This window comes from Colletotrichum higginsianum, chromosome 4 (genome assembly GCF_001672515.1).
Source record: "Colletotrichum higginsianum IMI 349063 chromosome 4, whole genome shotgun sequence".
Lineage (NCBI taxonomy): Eukaryota > Fungi > Ascomycota > Sordariomycetes > Glomerellales > Glomerellaceae > Colletotrichum > Colletotrichum higginsianum.
In genome coordinates, this window is record NC_030957.1 from 2,464,985 (window position 1) to 2,482,455 (window position 17,471).

General features: G+C 55.5%; 5 protein-coding genes across 5 annotated transcripts; 2 read left to right on the plus strand and 3 right to left on the minus strand.

Annotated features, from left to right (window-relative positions):
• Nucleotides 1-1,613: 1,613 nt before the first annotated feature.
• On the plus strand, nucleotides 1,614-2,904 carry CH63R_06058 (Glycosyl hydrolase family 18; the record flags this gene model as incomplete). Its single annotated transcript, XM_018301033.1, has 4 exons — nucleotides 1,614-1,856; nucleotides 1,913-2,144; nucleotides 2,205-2,761; nucleotides 2,815-2,904. 4 exons carry the CDS (start codon nucleotides 1,614-1,616, stop codon nucleotides 2,902-2,904), a joined length of 1,122 nt encoding a protein of 373 aa, XP_018158883.1.
• Nucleotides 2,905-5,516: 2,612 nt separating this feature from the next.
• CH63R_06059 (uncharacterized protein) lies at nucleotides 5,517-5,881 on the minus strand (the record flags this gene model as incomplete). The annotated part of the gene is made up of 2 exons (XM_018301034.1): nucleotides 5,517-5,678; nucleotides 5,744-5,881. 2 exons carry the CDS (start codon nucleotides 5,879-5,881, stop codon nucleotides 5,517-5,519), a joined length of 300 nt encoding a protein of 99 aa, XP_018158884.1.
• Nucleotides 5,882-8,361: 2,480 nt separating this feature from the next.
• On the plus strand, nucleotides 8,362-10,696 carry CH63R_06060 (Garp complex subunit vps53; the record flags this gene model as incomplete). Its single annotated transcript, XM_018301035.1, has 2 exons — nucleotides 8,362-9,984; nucleotides 10,037-10,696. The coding sequence occupies 2 exons, from the start codon at nucleotides 8,362-8,364 to the stop codon at nucleotides 10,694-10,696; spliced, it is 2,283 nt and encodes a 760-aa protein (XP_018158885.1).
• A 1,472-nt stretch (nucleotides 10,697-12,168) lies between these two features.
• Nucleotides 12,169-13,780, minus strand: CH63R_06061 (Duf1776 domain containing protein; the record flags this gene model as incomplete). Its single annotated transcript, XM_018301036.1, has 3 exons — nucleotides 12,169-13,089; nucleotides 13,146-13,658; nucleotides 13,748-13,780. The coding sequence occupies 3 exons, from the start codon at nucleotides 13,778-13,780 to the stop codon at nucleotides 12,169-12,171; spliced, it is 1,467 nt and encodes a 488-aa protein (XP_018158886.1).
• Nucleotides 13,781-14,588: 808 nt separating this feature from the next.
• CH63R_06062 (MFS siderochrome iron transporter MirB) lies at nucleotides 14,589-16,620 on the minus strand (the record flags this gene model as incomplete). Its single annotated transcript, XM_018301037.1, has 4 exons — nucleotides 14,589-15,520; nucleotides 15,607-15,949; nucleotides 16,029-16,299; nucleotides 16,379-16,620. The coding sequence occupies 4 exons, from the start codon at nucleotides 16,618-16,620 to the stop codon at nucleotides 14,589-14,591; spliced, it is 1,788 nt and encodes a 595-aa protein (XP_018158887.1).
• Between the last annotated feature and the right edge of the window lie 851 nt (nucleotides 16,621-17,471).

The following is a 17,471-nucleotide window of genomic DNA, read 5'->3' on the forward strand; positions in this document are numbered from 1 at the left end:
TTTCTTTTCCAACGCCGGTTTTGGTGCTTGTCTAGGACTACAGAGCCCCGGAATGACGAATTTGGAGCTGGTCTTGGAACTGTCAACCTCGACTCCCTGGTCCAGGCACGGTCCAAGTTCAACCGGTCTACCGTCTGTCTCACAGACCACTTGTTTGCGCTATCCTGCTTTTCAACGTCTCCCAACTCACCTTGTGACTGAGACCAGCACGTGTCGAGGCAGAAAATGGAACTGCGAAGAAACATGTCTCGACCATTGCACCATCCAACAGGCTAATTTCTTTCCTCTTTCCTGGAACTGGTCTAAAGAGACTTTTGCTGTCTTTGGCCTCCTCTTGACGCCTTCAAGCATCCGACAGACCGGTTCGACTCGCTGATGATGCCAACACCGGCGTGATAAATTCGAACGAAATTCGAGTAGGAGGAGGCCCTCTGTGCGGCGTCTGATGGCCAGAGAAACAAGCACAGTACCAGTACAGTTTCTGGACCTGCCTCCACGGCAGACTTTGAGCCAGGATCACTGTCTCCGCATCAGCCCCATGTTCGCATTGGACCGAGGAGAGAAGGCACAGCACGCACGGGGCCATTTATCACCGTGTCTAGGAACTCGAATCCCAACCCATAAAAGACACAGACACGGGCGGCGGCAGCCAATACATTGGAAGTACTGCCGACTCCTCCCTCAATGCTCAATGCCTCACAGCTAAGACCTGCATGTATGACCGGGCAGGCGTGGAGAAAGTAGCTGGAAGATGCAGAAGAAAGTGGACAAACAAAAGAGGAGGTGAAGGAGCGAGAGTAGCGGTGCGGTACACAGGGATGATTCCTGTCCTCCCCTGCAACCCTGATCGTCAACTGCCGCCAAGCAAGCGTCTGTTGTTGTGGCCGTGGCCGACGGCCGGGTCTGAACTGTGAGAACAGACTCGCGCCGGGCTAATAACGTACGGACAAGAGGGCCAGGACGGGCAGCAGGCTAGTCAAAGCAGCGGCGCCATAGTAACTCAGTAAGGCGACGGCGTCCGACCACAGCGCCTTGCAATTTGGCTCTTCACATCTCTTTGGCTTCTTTACTGGTACTCCGGGGCTTCTAGCTCGTCCAAATCACTATGATATATGACTTGACAAAATCTCACCACCATGTGTCCCCCTGCAAGCGCAATAAGTGCATCCAAGTGCGTTCGGTTTTTGCACCCCCCCCCCCCCCCCCCCCCCCTTCCCCATCCCTCTTTTACACCCCCAACCCAATTATGTCATGCATCGTGACTTCAAAGTACCCTGGACCCTCTTGTAATTTTGATACCCGTCGTCCCCACAGGCCGGACATGCTCTCATACTACCTTACCCTCCCGCGTTCGCTCACCGTAGCATCTTCTTGTCAGTCCGCGCTATGGTGTTTAGGTACAGCTAAATATATAGACCATCCTTCCCGCTGTTGGAGACACAGAGGTTCGGGCTTGCTGCCTGAACGAAAGGTTCACCACCCAAACATGCAACACTAGGTCCATGTCTTTCCCTTCATGTACTGTCCTTACCACCGTTGCCTTCTGACATTGACTCTCTGAGTTGCTTTTTTCTTCTTTTGGACTTTGGCATTCCCCCCCACAGCTAAATCCCATGGCAACCAGAGTCAGGATGAGTTCATTCTCTTCCTCTTCGTCCCCCTCGTCGACGTCGTCGTCGTCGTCTTCGCGCAAGTCGCGCAGGACGACCAGCATTTCTAACGTCATGTACACCAATGCCGTCTACTTCCCCAACGAACGGATATACCAGGGCGATACGCCTGCAGCTATGAACTATGGCTGCATCAACCATGTTTACTACGCCTTTGCGAATATTTCGTCCGATGGGGGTGTTTTTGTGAGTCTGCCGAGCCAGGACAACAGACACATTTTACTAAACTGGTGTTGACACAGTTGAGCGATGAGTGGGCCGATGCCCGCGCACCAGTTGACGGCGTGCAAGGCGGCCTGGGTTCCCTCATGCACTTGAAGCAGAAACACCCACACTTACAAGTCATCCTATCCATTGGCGGCGGTAATTCAAGTGCCATGTTTCCCTCGGTGGCGGCAAACACATTGTACAGAGACAACTTTGCCAGGTCTGCGAGGGGTCTGGTGGATGCTTCGGGTCTGGATGGTATCGACAGTAAGTTTGCCAGCTTGCAGTAGGTAGTAGTGGACGAATAACTGACGTTTTCTCGACCAGTCATGTGGGAGTATCCATGCGATTCCGAACAGGGCCACCATTTCCTCGCCCTTCTCGCTGCGGTTCGCCTACACATGCCCGAGAGCCATTATCTCCTTACCGCCGCGCTGCCCGCCGCGAAGGCAGTTTTGCAGTACATCGACCTCGGACAAACGGCCGACTATCTCGACTACCTCAACTTGATGGCCTACGATTTTGCCGGCCCATGGACACACAGAAGCGGCCACCACGCCCAATTGTATGCGATGAGCAAGGATGAGAACTCGGGTGCGTCGGGAATACAATATCTGGTCTCGAAAGGTTTCCCCTCGCAAAGAATCCTTCTCGGCATTCCCCTATACGGCCGCAGCTTTCTGCATGCCGCTGGACCAGGTCAAAAGTTCAAGGGGGCGAGCACGTTTGAATACCACGAACTCCCCCGTCGAGGAACGAAGGAAGTCGTGGACAAGAAATCTATCGCAGCGCAGTGTGTCGGTGCGGACGGCGGCTTCGTGACGTATGACAACCCCGATACGGTGAAGATGAAGGCGGCATTCTGCAAGCAAAAGAGCTTAGGGGTAGGTTCCCGGCCGTCTGCATTGAGTGCTGCTATTACTGACAAGTTGTCCAGGGGCTGTTTTACTGGAACGGGCCAGCTGATGCAAAGGACAGCTCGCGGAGCTTGATAGCGACCGGGTTCAGAGCTCTGCACAGCTCCTGATGGAAGTCTTGCCGGGGCATTTGGCTTTGGGCAAGCCTCAGACATTTAACGACAGAATGCCGACTCGAAACGGCAAATGTCGGCCTACCGGGCCGACGGTTATCTACAAACGATGGATGCATTTGCAAGGCGCAGGAAAGGATCTACAACATCTGACTAGGGCACAACTTGGCGTTTGATTTCGGCGACCCGCATCACGAACTTTAGCGGTTTTTTTTCTTTTTCTTTCTTACCTTCTACTCATCCCTTTGATTTCATTACTATTTTCCCTTGTATCTTGCATGAAACCATGTCGGGCGGCATGTTTGAAGGCCTTTTTTGTGGCTTTCAGGGGGAGGGGGATGATTACCAAAAGTTTGGGGCAGCTGATGATATCCTGCATGGGCACGAGGTAAACGATGGGGTGGTGTGTGGCTTGACTTTTTTGCATGGGCATCATTCAGATTCAGCTGGGATTGTCATTACTGTTCGCGTCATGACTTACATCGTAGACGGAGGAAGCCCGAGGGAATGAGTGAGTGGGATGTGAGGGGGTTAGGTAGGATTCTGTGTACTCTGTTAGATTTAATCTGGGCACTGGGAAACGTCGTTGGAACGGGAGTGGCACATGTCGCGGCTCTGTTTCCAAGGCCCAAACAACCTCCTTTCCTCCTTCGGAATTTGTACGTTTTGTATCCATCGTGATATTGTGTGTGTGTGTGTGTGTGTGTGTGTGTGTGTGTGTGTGTGTTGGTGGTGGTGGTGGTGGTGGAGTGGGCTGATCAGCCTTTTGGTGGTAGGTGTGGATTACGGAACGCGTTGTGTGTGTGTGTGTGATTGAGTATGTGATTTGGGTGTGAATGGCAGAGGCAACCCACGCAGATCATTGCGCGGGGAGGGAGGGTGCGAGTGAGCACGCATGTGGCTCTTGCATTGAAAAGGTGGGAATCGTTCTCCCCCGGATGTGGAGATCGGAGCCCACTCCGAGATTCGGAACACGGAACGATTTGGTACGGCCGGCCGGGGGACACGGCCCAATCAAGAAGTTGGAGGCCGATCGATTGGGGAGGGTTGTTCTGTCAGCCCGAATTCGTCCGTATCACTGATTTGACCCCCCCCCCCCCCCCCCTTCCCTTCTCCGCCCCTCTTCGTTTTCTTTCGTTATCTGAGAGGGGTGGTTGGGGGCTCTGCGTATAGGTCATCCAATGGGGCGTTGGTAAGAACCAAGTGAGGCGACCGATTCGGCATGCACTTCTCATCCTCATCCTCATCCTTGCCTTCGTGCCCCTTGTTCTTTGTGATTTACTAGTCCCAGGGCGTAGAGATGGGCGGAGAGCGCGGTGGGGTCACGGTTTGGGGGTTATGTCGTGCCCCCGTGTTACTGATTACTGTCTCTTCATTCATTATTTTTTTATTATAGTGACTTGCATGGATAGGTAGATGTACACGACGAGCGAAATGGTGGTGGTTCTCTTTTCGTATCCAGTCTCCTCAATGGAGAAAATGGGGTGGCATTTGGGGACGAAGAGTCATGGCTCTGCATGTGTGAGGCGTTGCATTCCGATCAATCAGAAGCCAAGAGGGCGCTATGGAACGTATGCTGTACATGGATTTCGGTGCTTTCTGTTCCCTTGGATCCATTCGTGGGAGGGCGAATAAGAAGGTGGAAGGTGGAAGCACCGGAATTTGCTGATTGGATCTGGGGTCGTCTGTCGATCGGAACTGGATTCAAGGGGGGGAAGGTATTAATTAGACTAGTCGGATCTTCGGTTCGTCACTCGGACCTTTTTTATGCCCAATATGCCTGTTCCTTGTTTTTGAGAGGGATTTGGGGAAGGAAGGGTTCTGGACGGCTGGCGGCGTCTGCATGCTAGTGAAGTAAGACTGGGAGAATTTGAATTAGAGTGCCTGCAAGGAGACCGTCATCCAGAGTCGTACAAGCACGCTTTCAGGCTTTCGCATCGAATGCAGATGGATGGATGGGGGCCTGCAGGAAGCCACTGCTGGACGCTCGATCGGGACGATGGGTAGCAGCAGGACAGGGGTTGTGTGCGCTCTTCCTTCCGGAAGAGGTGGTAGGTTAGTGATTGATGACGGCGAGATACGGCGAGACACGGCGAGAATGGGTGTGCTGTACACGTGGGCTGGTATCACGGGGTAAGGGACAGGCAGGTTTGGATGGAACGGTGTGTCAATGCGATGGCGAGGTTGTCGGTAAAGAGGATGATGTGAGGTGAGATGAGGTGAGATTTCTTTTGCTGTGGAGGTTGCGGCGTGTCGTCCCGAGGTGTGAAAATTGTCGGTCAGGCTTTACGGTGTTTTGTCGGCGCGATAGCGCGGACCCAAAAAAGACTCCAGGCGTGTGTGTGTGTGTGTGTGTGTGTGTCCGGGACGCTTTGATCGTGTGACGGTGTGTCTAGCGTCTCGTGGGACCTTGTTAGTCCTATTGTTTGGTCAACTTCTCAAGCCTCAAGCCTCTTGGAACGTTAGGGCGTCCGAGACGAGAATGCATTCCATACTAAAGGACTCTAGTCCCAGGGGTGGCGTGAGGAGTCGTGGTGCAGACGGTGCGTTTGGGGCCCGATATAGAAACATTGGGCGCCGACGCCTCTTCCCTTCGTTTATTCAGCGCCTCACTTTTTTTCGGCCTGGTCTCGGGAGACTTGTCTTTCAGAGACCGCTTCGCCTTGCCTTACGGATAGATGGTCATCCCAGACCTTTGTACCTTCTCGAAGCAGTCTGATTCGCACGAGCGCAGACAGCCGAGGCGGCGCACTGACTCGGTTTTCGGTGCCCTTTGAGTGCGTGAGTTTCGATCCCACGTGGGAAAGCCGGGGCCTGCTTAGTCTGGCAGCAATACATCGTCTCCGTTGATTCTGACTCCGAAGCGAGGCCGCGCTGAAGAATCAACAGCGCCGCGCTGCCTCGGGTGTGGTGGGCGGTCAGCACAGGAGGCGGGAGTGGAGATGGGAGGGGAGAGTAGGTGGGTGGGCAGCATGGTCATCCCGGCAGGCAGGCGAGGTGCGGTATACGTGCGAAATGTGAGGCGAAGAGCGTAGTCGGGCGGCGGCCGCCAGCCGCCGGCCGATGGCGGGTGCGGGTGCGGGCGGGGTGGGGGGAGGATCTACGGTGCTTCCCGTGGCGAGAGGGACGGAGAGGGTCTCTAGGGGCCAGATGGGGGAGTATTTCCAGATGACATGACTCGGTTATCGGGGATGATGTACTTTGCTGAAGAATTTCCAGGCAGGGGTGGTGCTTAAAGCGACGTATGTGTAGCGGGTACATGGGCAGGTGACTTAAGTGGAGGGTTGTAGGACAGGGGAAGGGGGAGAGATTGTCGTTGGTTGCCTTTGGGAAAGAGGGGGTTGGTCGGGGCAAGTTTGCTGTCAGACTCTGAGGGATGCATTCTGCTTATGCTCACATGTTTGAGGGAAAAAGCGGGTGAGGACAGGTGTGTGGTGTGAAGAATGTATAATCAAGAACATCTGCGCTGCAGCAATCGATCGCTGACCGTCTGTCTAACGTCGGACTGACAATGGGAGGATCGAATCTGGAGCATCGGAGGTCACAGGGCGGACGAGGATTAGGCCAATGCCGAAGTGAGCCGGGCGTGCGGGCTTCTTTCAACTTGAATTCGGGTAGGGGGGCCGGGAGCGATGTTTGCTGGTTGACCAAGATGGTGCTGCGATTGCACGGGAAATAAAACCCTGACAGAATCATGACGGGATCGGGGAGTGCCTGGTGGTGTCCGACTGTCGGGTGTCGTCTGATGTTAGTAATCCTAACTGGCTAGCTCTCAGGCCGTATCAGTCTTGGCCGGGATTCCAAGCAAAGGGGCCTATCAGTATATGCGGTTCAAGATCTGTGGCTTGAATCCAGGTAGGTGTTCGGTGATGTGTTCATTATCTGATGGGTGTGACTCCTGACATGGCCGTGGAAAAGACTGTGTTTCGTCTGCTCGTGTTCTTGGTCTATTTACCACGCGTGATTTGGAGGTGGGTGGATGATGCATGCTGCGTGAGAACCCATCTCGGCGATGGGCTGTACTGGTTTTTTAGCGAGGTGGTGAAATAAGATGTATGACCAGACCCCAATGATGTCATGTTCGTGTTTGATGCAGCCGAGGTGGCAGTAAGTTTGACAAGCTGACGGCGTCGTCGTTGGGTATGGTCTCTTGGCATTGCCGACAGGGTCATTCCTGATCATGAGCAGCGGTATGTGTATTCCTGACGACCAAGAACGGACATTGATTCCGTACTTCCGGACTTTGATCCGAATCGTAACATGTACTTCGGGGGAGGTTTCCTCGTTGGCCCATCCGTCCTTCTGACCAGGTCGGTAGCTGTATTTCGTTCCTGGTACTGTGATCCAGCAATACGCCCTCAGTCGCCCTCCACCAGAAATGAAGCCAATGGGAAGCCAGAAACTAGATTTCATCTTTCATTCCTGCTTTATTTTTTGTTGCTGAATAGTCATGAGTGCGACTAAAGACATACATGATCGCTTCGCGGCGCACCGAGGTGGCAGCATTGGCCTTCGGCTGGCATGACGGAGAGCGTCCGCCGAGCGCAACGACCTATGACAAACTTGGCAGAGGAGGCGTATAGATAATGGGCAGAAGGGTGCTGAGAGAATCTTGTGGCTCAAGAAGACGTAGGCTGGTCGCTGTCACCATGTCATTGTTCGATGCCGTCGAAACACACAGATATGTAAGGCCAGGTTAAAGTTTGCCTGATAGTCTTGGTGACCGCTGAAGGAGACGAAGTTCCATTCAGGGCTTTGCCCAGCTCTCTATTCCACCTGGCTTCATTTGCACTCGCGCAAGAGAGAAGAAGCATCCGTGCTCGTTTACAATGGAAAGGAAACGTCGTCTTAAGGTTTGGTTGACGAGACATTGCATCCAAAGTCCAGCCTTCCCCAGACTTTTTCGAGGTGGGACGGCCCAGAAAAACAAATGGAAAGCACCTGCTTCCAGAAGCCGATAAGGAATTTCGGAACAGATTCCTATTGGATCGGTAGATCCCGTGGCAGGACCCCCCCCCCCCTTCCCGGCGTGCCGTCTTGACACGTGACGACATCTCGGTAGGTAGCTCCCTTCTCGAGTCCCCAGACACGCTGATCGATTCCGGAATCTTACACATGCAGCAAAGCGAACGATCAACAGCTTCCAAACTACTGCAAATCGGCACGGTCCCGACTCAATACGGTCGTCCAACATGAACGGGGCATTATTTGGCGGGAATACATCCATCGATGCCGGTACTATTCTCCGTTCCGCCAGGCACAGCTCCTATCTGACTTGAGGCAGCCAACTACGACCCCATCGACCACCTCAACCAACTCTTCTCACACCCGTCGACCGTCACCTCCATAAGTCGCGTATCCGATACTCTGCAAACTCACAAGAATGACCTGGCCGTCGAAATTTCCGAACTTGAGGTCGCCCAGGCCTACGGGCCCGACTCCAGCCTCGAGCGCATGCAATCCGCCCAAGCCGAGCTAGCCCAGCTCTTCCGCAAGATCGAGACGGTGCGATCTCGAGCAATCCAGACCGAGCAGAACATCACCTCCATGACGGCTGATATCAAGCGACTCGATGGCACGAAGCGGAACCTGACGCTGAGCATGACGGCGCTCAAACGACTACAAATGTTAACGACGGCATACGACCAGCTGAGAGCCCTGGCCAAGTCGAGACAATACCGGGACTGTGCAGGTCTGCTGCAAGCTGTGCTACAGCTTATGAAGCACTTCAACAGCTACAGGAGCATCGAGCAGATCGCTACTCTGAGCAGGGGGGTCTCGGAACTGCAGCGTGAGTTGTTGGAACAGGTCTGCGAAGACTTTGAGATCGCCTTCGCCAAGGCAGAGGTCGGCCAGCGCAGGGGTACGCTGGCCGAGGCCTGTCTCGTCATGGATGCTCTGGGCGAAATGGCGCGGACAAGGTTGATGAACTGGTACGTGAACACGGAGCTCCGTGAGTACCGCCAGGTCTTCAGGGGCAACGACGAGGCCGGCAATCTCGACAATATCGGCCGCAGGTATGCCTGGTTTAAGCGCATGCTCAAGACACACGAGGACGAGCACGCCGTAATCTTCCCTCCTCACTGGCGTGCGAATGAGCTATTGGCCATGGCCTTCTGCGACGGCACGAGGGATGACTTCAAGGGCATCCTCGAAAGGAGCATGCGGAGGACCGATGGGCAGAAGATCGACGTCAACCTTCTGCTGAGCTGCTTACAGGAGACGTTGGACTTTGAGCACGGTCTCGAGAAGCGATTCGCCAACGAGCCACGTGCCAGCATTGACACCTTGAGCTCTTCCGATGACAGGGCATCCAACTTCCATGGCTCTATATCTGCCGCCTTTGAGCCTTACTTGAGCTTATGGGTGGATTCACAAGACAAGCAACTCGCCAGCATGATTCCAAAGTACCGCAGCCAGCCTCTGCTTCCGGAAGACGAGGAGTTCTCGTCGCAGGCTGTCATCTCATCCGCCATTGAGCTTTTCCACTTCTACAAACTCACCCTGTCGCAATGCGCCAAGCTGTCCACTAGCGACCGACTGCTGGATCTTTCCAAAACTTTGGCCAAGTACCTCGACGAGTATGCGCAGCAGGTTCTCTTGCACATTCTCCAAAGGGCAGGGCCCCAGGGACCACCGATTCAGGACGTCATTTTGGTATTGAACACGGCCGACTTTTGGTCTACAAACACCACGCAGTTGGAGGAAAACATTAAGAAGCGTATCGACAATGACCTCGTTGGCAAGGTCGACCTTTCGTCGCAAGCCGATGCATTCCTTGGTGTGGCTAGCGCCGCTGTGCTGACTCTGGTGCGCAATGTCGAGATTGCGTGCGAAGGCTCGTGGCGCGAGATGCGGAACACGGGCTGGAGCACCATGGAGAGCGTGGGAGACCAGAGCTCTTACGTCGGCGAGCTCCTGTCCTCCGTGAACAGCAAGACCGAGGAAATCCTAGGCCTCGTGGTCAAGCAGCAGTACGCAAGAGCGTTCTGCGACAACCTCGTGGACCATCTTGTCAACGCCTACATCAGCAACATCGTCCAGTGCCGTCCTGTGTCCGAGGTTGGCGCCGAACAGGTATACCCCCTTCATCTTTCGAGTCTCTTTCGCAGTCACTGACCGTTCTCAGATGCTGCTCGACAAATATGTCTTGACGAAAGCGTTCGAGAACCTCCTGTCCTACCACAACAAGACTTCGGCGGCGGCGACGCACACGGCACCGGCAAGCTATGTCAAGCGAGTGAACCAGACGATGAACCGCATTGATCCTCTCCTCAAGACGCTTCAGGTTCGCCCGTCGCCGCCGGAAGGCCTTGTACAAGCATATCTCATTCACATTGGCGATCGGTCCGATACCAACTTCCGAAAGATCCTCGACCTCAAGGGCGTCCGCAAGGGCGACCAGGGCCATCTGGTAGAGCTCTTTGGCATCCACCGCGAGGGTAACCTGAGCGACAAGCTCGTGCAACAGTCCCCGTTGCTGACGCCGCTTATGGCGACGACGGGGCTCGGCAGCTCCGGCCTAGGACCCATCAACGCGAGTAATGCGCTTACAACGGCCAGCAGCGCGATGCCCGGGCTGCCGAGCAAGTTCGACGCGACGTCTCTGGGCGAGAAGCTTCTCAGCGCGGCCCGGGACCTGGGGCAGGGGACAGGTCCAGGGGGCATCGTGGGAGCGGAGAAGGCGACCATGAATGAGAACCTCAAGAACTTTGGCAAGTTCTTCCGGAGGGATCTCGGAGGGTTCGGGGCGAGGTTTGGAAAGAGGGATGAGAGCACCGATCGGTGATATTGAGATTTTACTGTGGTGCAAGCAAGCCAGTTCTCGGTTCGGGCCACGGAAATGGATAGAACGAGTGGCCTGGCCTGCCTGTCCTGCCTTGTATCTGTGCTGCCTTTGTCGATTTAACCATATCTGTGATGAGATCGGATGGATGGTTCGACGGCGACTTTTGTCACTCAGTAGACATAAAGAAATGGCAGATGATGGCAAGGCGTCATGGCATTGACCTATGTAGACACATCCATCTTCCCAATCCCAATTCGCACATCTCAATCAGACCGTATCTTCGCTTCTGGAGCGGGGGATCGCGACCTGCCTGCCACCTTTGAAGCTTGCTAATGAATGTCTAGCACGAAAATAGGACCAAAAAGAAGGGAAGTAGCTAAACATGTATGCATGCCTACTACTACCTACCTACCTACCCACCATCGACCCCGGATGAAAGAAAGGACGATAACGATGGACAGAAAAAAAGATTTGCAAAGTCGGACGAGACAGGACTCGAACCCGCAGCCTTATCTATCAGGGACCCCTTCAAACGATGTTTGGGAGGCTTGACCGGAAAGATATGCGCTACCATTGCGCCACCCGTCCTCTTTTTCGATGAAGTAAGAAACGCGGGAATGGAACCTATGTAGTTAGTCGGTACGTAAGGAGGGGCGGGCTCCTCAGAAAACAGAGTGGGTTTGGGCGGAGTGTCGTGAACGTTTTTTTTTTTCTTTCCGTGCCCTGCGTGGCTTATGATTCGGTGGCGGGAGGGAATTTGTTTGGACTGGAGGCCGAGGTGTCCCCGCCTTCTTGCCTGCAGCTCCGACCCCGTAATGGAGTTTGAAAAGCTTCCTAAGGATGATGAGGGGGCTGTCCGAAACAAACAGGCTTGCTACCACCCGCGTCAGTTCGTGCAGCGTCGTTGGAGTTTGTTAGATGTGAGCTGAGGGCCTCGTCAACGTGGGATTGGAGAAGACCATTTCGGAACCAGGCCTTTCCGAAGCAAGACGGGACCTGCTCCGCGGCATAAAAATGACAGGCAAGCACGGTGGATGTGAGAAATAGGTCGGGATATTTGAACAGCATGTTGAAGAGACTAAGCAATCCGCTTGGCTCGACCGATGTGGCACTGTACTGCTACTATCGTAACTATGCTCCTCAGCAAGTCATGGACCCGCTTCCCTCGAGTGGAGAGTCATCAAATCATCTGCTTTGACCAGCAGTGTATTTTTGCCGTTTTCAAAAGTGAATAGAGTGGCGTCTTCCCCTTTGAAGCATATCCACATCATGCCGTCGGCACGACTGCGGGCTCGCCATCCCAATCATCGTTCAACATCCGGCTATCTACAGAGCCGCTGTCATGGCCGCCTGTTGTAGACACGCAAGCGCCATACGAGGAATCCGAGCAACGTTACTTTGAACGACGCCGTCGGTTCGTCGGACGGCCTGACCGTCTCATCCCCGTCATCTTCAGCTCGGGGCGACGCCTTCTAGGACGACTTCCACACGTTGCTGTCCAGCTTCTCGTCCGGCACCGCGACAAAGTCCTGGCCGTCCTCGTTCTCACTGCCGTCAAGTGAGCCATTGTAGGAACTGGTCTGCCATGCCGATAGCTCGTCGACGCGGCGGATGCCCATCATCCATGAGACCAGACCACGCGGTACCCAACGACCGACAAAGCCATAGACACTGGCGCCGAGACCGACACGGACGGTGCCGCTGGTGATGGAGCCATCGATGACGTCAAAGACGGCGTTATGCAGGTGGCGGAGCGAGCTGCCCTTCAGACCGCGAATGCGGCCGGCCGAGATGGCCGAGGTGCTCTGCATGACAAAGTTGCGTCCGTAGGCATGGCGGGCATTCTCGGGCCACATCAAGGTCTCGGTTGCGTCGGCGTCGATGCCGGGGCCGCCTTCGAGGAGGCCTCTCTGGGAAGGGTGGGTGTGCTTCGCGGGCTGGAAGCCGGTGAAGTCGAAAGTACCCAGCTGCATATGGGTTACTGGGATGCCCAGAGGCCGCAGCTCTGCGGTCAGGACCTCGGTGAAGGCTGATAGGGCGGACGAGACAGTCGCTTCGGGGGCATGGAAAGGCGGGTTGATGGAGGAGATGATGGACGGTGTGAAGACGAGCACCTTTGGCGGTGTCCACTTCTCTTCGGGTGGGCTAAGACGGGTCGTTAAGAGCGGCAGGAAAGCCTGGATGGTAAGGATGGGGTGAAGGAGGTGGGTGTTGAAGAGGTCTGCGAAGCTGGAAGGCGGGATGGTGGCGATGGGTGACGTCTGGTAGTTGAGCGAGGGGATGAGGATGACGGATTTCAGCTGCAGGTGGTTGGGTCTTGTCCGAGGGGCCGGAGCGTGGGGTGACTGGAGATACTGGGCGAAGCTATCGATGGCTGCTCCGGCTTTGGGAGGCTGTAATGACATGTCAGCTGAAGGGCGATGCAACCGGCGTCGGCGGCAGTGCTCACATCCGTGGTGTCAATGGTCAGAGGGAGGATGTCTGGCCTCGACAAGCTGTGCACCATGCTCTCGTCCTCCTCGGCGTTGCACACGATGTAAACGATGAAGCCTCTCCTCTCAAAGTCCAGAGACAGTGACCTTGTCAAGGGTAGACTGGGCGACCCGGCGATGACGACAACCTCGAGCCGTCCGCCGTTCCTCGCCCGTTTCGCCCGGCGCGTCTTCTTACAGAACCTGCTACTCTTGTATGAACGATAGGCGACGAATCCCACGACGGCAACGACGGCACCAGTCAGGAGCTTGTGCTCTTTTACCCAAGTGTGGATCGTCTCGTAACGGCTCATAGCAATCACCTCGATCGGAACATGCCGAACGGGAGGACTCGGTCGCACCGAGTCGGGCAGCCATTCTGTGGACGCAAGAGTCTCTCGGACAGCCTGGGCGGCCTTGTCTACGTGCGGGTTGATGAGATTCGCAAGGTCGTCCGAGTATCGGCGGATGTGGTTGGGCAGCGAGGACAGCTGTAGAAAAGATGATGGCGTCAGTAGAGCTCTCTCGTGATGACAAGCGAGCGTATGAAACGCAAAGCAAGGGGAGCAGTGATGCTTACTACGTCCAGAAACTGCTGGTCGTCCGCTGACATGTTTGCGGTGTTGGGACAGATACTATACAGAGAAATGACTGGTACAAGGAGATGTTGAAGCTCCTCAATATGACGTGGGAACACCGAACCGGCCTGGCAGAGGTAAGGTAGCTCGAGGCAAGCAAGGCAAGGCAAGAAAGAGTCTAGAGAGGTCGGCGACAAGTGGATTCGCGTTTCGGCAGGAAAAAAAGGTCAGCGACCGGGTTCAGCGGCCAGTGCACTGTTCAGTGTCGCTCTTTCCGCCCAAGAGATGTGGGGAAACCCTCTGCCGTTGTGGGTCGAGTTTCACTTTCACTGGCTGCCGCGGCACCGAAGGGCCCGGTCTTGATCCGGCGCTAAACCGCGATTGGTCGTCCTTATCGCCGTGTCCAGGCGTTATCTAAGCTTTTGTTTTGTTTGTTTTAATTCCTGCCTCAACGTCACGAATGCTGCGTACCTACTGACGCATAAGTTATCTATTTCGGCTACTATGCTGGCTTCTCTTCTGCTTGATGCGCCTAGGCGTTTTCGCGAATCAATCAAATGAGCCTTTTTAAAAAGTGTTGTTCAGCGATCTGTAAAACCTGCCTGCCCTCTTCGACGCTGCAGTCGCCCTCGGTTGGTTCGGATAGAGCGTCGACTCCTGAAGCCACTAAACACTATAGAGCTTGCTTAATTTGCGATGTGCCGGATCGCGAAACCAGCTTTCATGAATTAATGTGGTCAATTTGTTCTATTTTCTTCTTTTTCTTTTCTCTCTATCTTGAACCACCCTAAATCTACCCAGGGGTCTACATTTCCCTGATCACCCACTCACCATCCACTGTCATCAGAACACGAGACCCTTAGTCTGGCTCATCTTCTTCAGGTCAAAGTTCCTGATCATGAACACGGCAATGAAGCCAAAGACCATAACGGAGGTCCCCGCCGCAAGCATCCGCATCTGCGCATACCCGTACGCCTGCTGAATCGCAAGTCGCTCCGCGCTACCGACCGGGTAGCCCAGCTGCGTGTCGAGATCCGAATAGATATCAGCCAGACTCCCCAGCGCCGCCTCGGGTAGGTTCCTCTCGAGCGCCTTCTCAAACGTGTTTGTCCAGATGGTCGCGGAGATGGTGTTACCCACGGACCCGCCAATGTTGCCGCAGACGCTGAGGACCGCAAGGGCGGCGGCGACGTGCTGGTGGTCGACGGCCGCGAGGATGGCGACCTGCATGCAGAGGATGAAGACGCTCCCGCCGATGGACGTGAATATCTGGCACATGACGAGGTAACCGATGTTCTGGCCGGGTTGGCGGAAGTAGATCATCAGGCCCTGCCCGAAGGTGTACAACGGCACGCCGACCAGCAAGAGCCAGCGGAATCGCCCCGTCTTGGAAATGGAGAACCCGACGACGAATAGGAGCACGCCCGAGACCACGTCGAAGGTGTTGCTGACGTAGCCCGCGTTGGAGACGGACAGGCCGTTGACGACCTGCAGGAACGAAGTGAAGTAGCTGTTCCAGCAGTAGTATGCAACCTGGTACGTTATATCGAGGAGACAGGCGCCCATCACGGTGCGGTCGGCGAAAAACTCGAACTTGAAGAAGGGCTTGGGCGCCAGGAAGAGCTCGTTGAGGAGGAAGAGCGCGAGCACAACAAAGCCAGTGATAATCATAGCAATAACATATGCCGATTTCCATCCGTTCGGCGCCGTGCTGGCGAGGGAGAAAGGGAGGAGGAAGGTGACTAGGCCGCAGGCGAACAAGACGACTCCGAGGACTAACGCAAGGTTTATTAGCGATGTGTTGAGCCGGGGCCTGAACCTGGACTTCCAGGATAGTGAGTGCTTCTCCAAGAACACATACCGTCAAACTCAACCAGCCCCCACCGCACGTTCTCGACAAAGCTTCGGCCGCTGGACCCGCGGATGAGGGTTCCCTTCTTCTTGGCCTTACGGATGTTCCACTTCAAGATGCCATACATGGGCACGGCCACGATGGGCAGCACGATGGAGAAGCACCCGAACCCCCACCGCCAGCTGACGTGGTTCAGAAACCCCTCGGCCGCCTTTGGTCCTGCGAACGCCGTGATCATGTAAGGGGACGAGGTGAAGGCGAACGCCAGGCCCCGGTTCTTGAGCCGCGTCGAGTCGGCTGTGATGACGTCGATGCTGTAGGTAAGGCCTGACCAGCCAACCTGCCAGAAGACCTACACACGGCAAGTCAGCACGATGCGCTTTTGTCCTGCCTCTCTGTAGTCTTTGGGGCGTTTTTGCGAGCGGTCTTACCGTTGCTGCGCAGTACGTGGCGAGATTCTGGCTGGCGGCCAGCAGGATCATGCCCAGGGTCGCGAAGAGCACCATGAGCAGGAACCCCTCGGCGCGGCCCCAGAGATCGAGGATCTTGGCTAGAGGGATGTACACCGAGGCCGTCATGGCGCTGGACACGATGTCGATGACGGGGAGGAGCGAGTGCGACTCGAAGTCGCTGGCGGCGTACGGCGTCAGGCTGTAGAGGACCGAGCTCTGGAATCCGTTCGTGAGGTACAGAAACCACATGCTGCGGTTGAGAGACCCACGTCAGTCACGGCACACTCGTCAGGGGTACGGTGGTATGATGGAGTAGCATATGTCCTCACAAGATGAATATGGCAACCAGCGAGTTCTTGTTCCACGTCAGAGTCAAGGCTTGTGCCAGCTTGACGCCGTGCTGGACCTCATCACTGGGCTGCTGCTCCTGCATTGCCTTCAGGTCTTCGGAGGCGTTGCCGAGCTCCTTGTCGTCGTTCGTCTCCGGGACCACGGCCACGGCGGCGGGGACGTCTTCGCCCTGGGCCTGCTTGCGGCCGAGGACCTCTCGGAGCTGGGTCATCGCTGTCATGGCGAGCGTTGCTGAATGGGGCAGAGAGCGAGAAGAGAGGTGGCTACAGGCTCAGGCAACGGCTCGACTGACGACGGGCGACTTTGCTTATAGTCAAAGACGTCCCTCGGCAGAATACATATTTCACACCGCACTGTGAGGTGGACACTGGCAACTCCGCCAACCTTGCCGTCACGATCCTAGCGGCCGAAGGATTTCCCTTCGGACCCACGCGAAAGGTGGCCTATCACCCGATTTTACGATCCGATGAGACGACGCCGCCGAAATCCCGTTGGTGTGAAGGAACGGCAAAAGGACACCGAAATCGGCCGCTTCTTGGCAATGACACCGAAGGGGGACCAAGAAGTTGGGAAGCGGCTACCCAGGCGTCAGAGGAGGGGCATGCCCTTGGGGACTTTTGTGAAGGATTCTACGAGACCCTCCTGGGTCGAGTCTCCAGCTCATGGTGCCGGGCTGCCGACCGACCTTTCCAAGTGAAATGGGCAGTGAAGGGGGGCGGGTGCTGGTCTGATTGATTAGATTAGATGGGCCGGCTTGCAGACTTGGCCGAACTTGGCTTTGCGGCCCGCGGCGCTATCGCACAAGGGGAATGGCGTCTCGGGGGGTTTTGAGGGTGGTGGAGGGAGGCATCAGACTTTTTTTTTTACCCTCGCGTGTTCGGCGTGCTATCCGTTTCATGGCTCCGTAGAGTGGGTGGTCACAATGAGAGACCAGTCCCGACACTTGAGCCCAACACGTTTCCAAGGAGGGACGGCCTGGGGACTGTTCAACGAGTTTGGCAGGACAGGAGAGGGCGATGGGATGTCTCCTTGGTCGCAGCCCGACGGAGCTGCCAGCGTCCGTATTTCAAG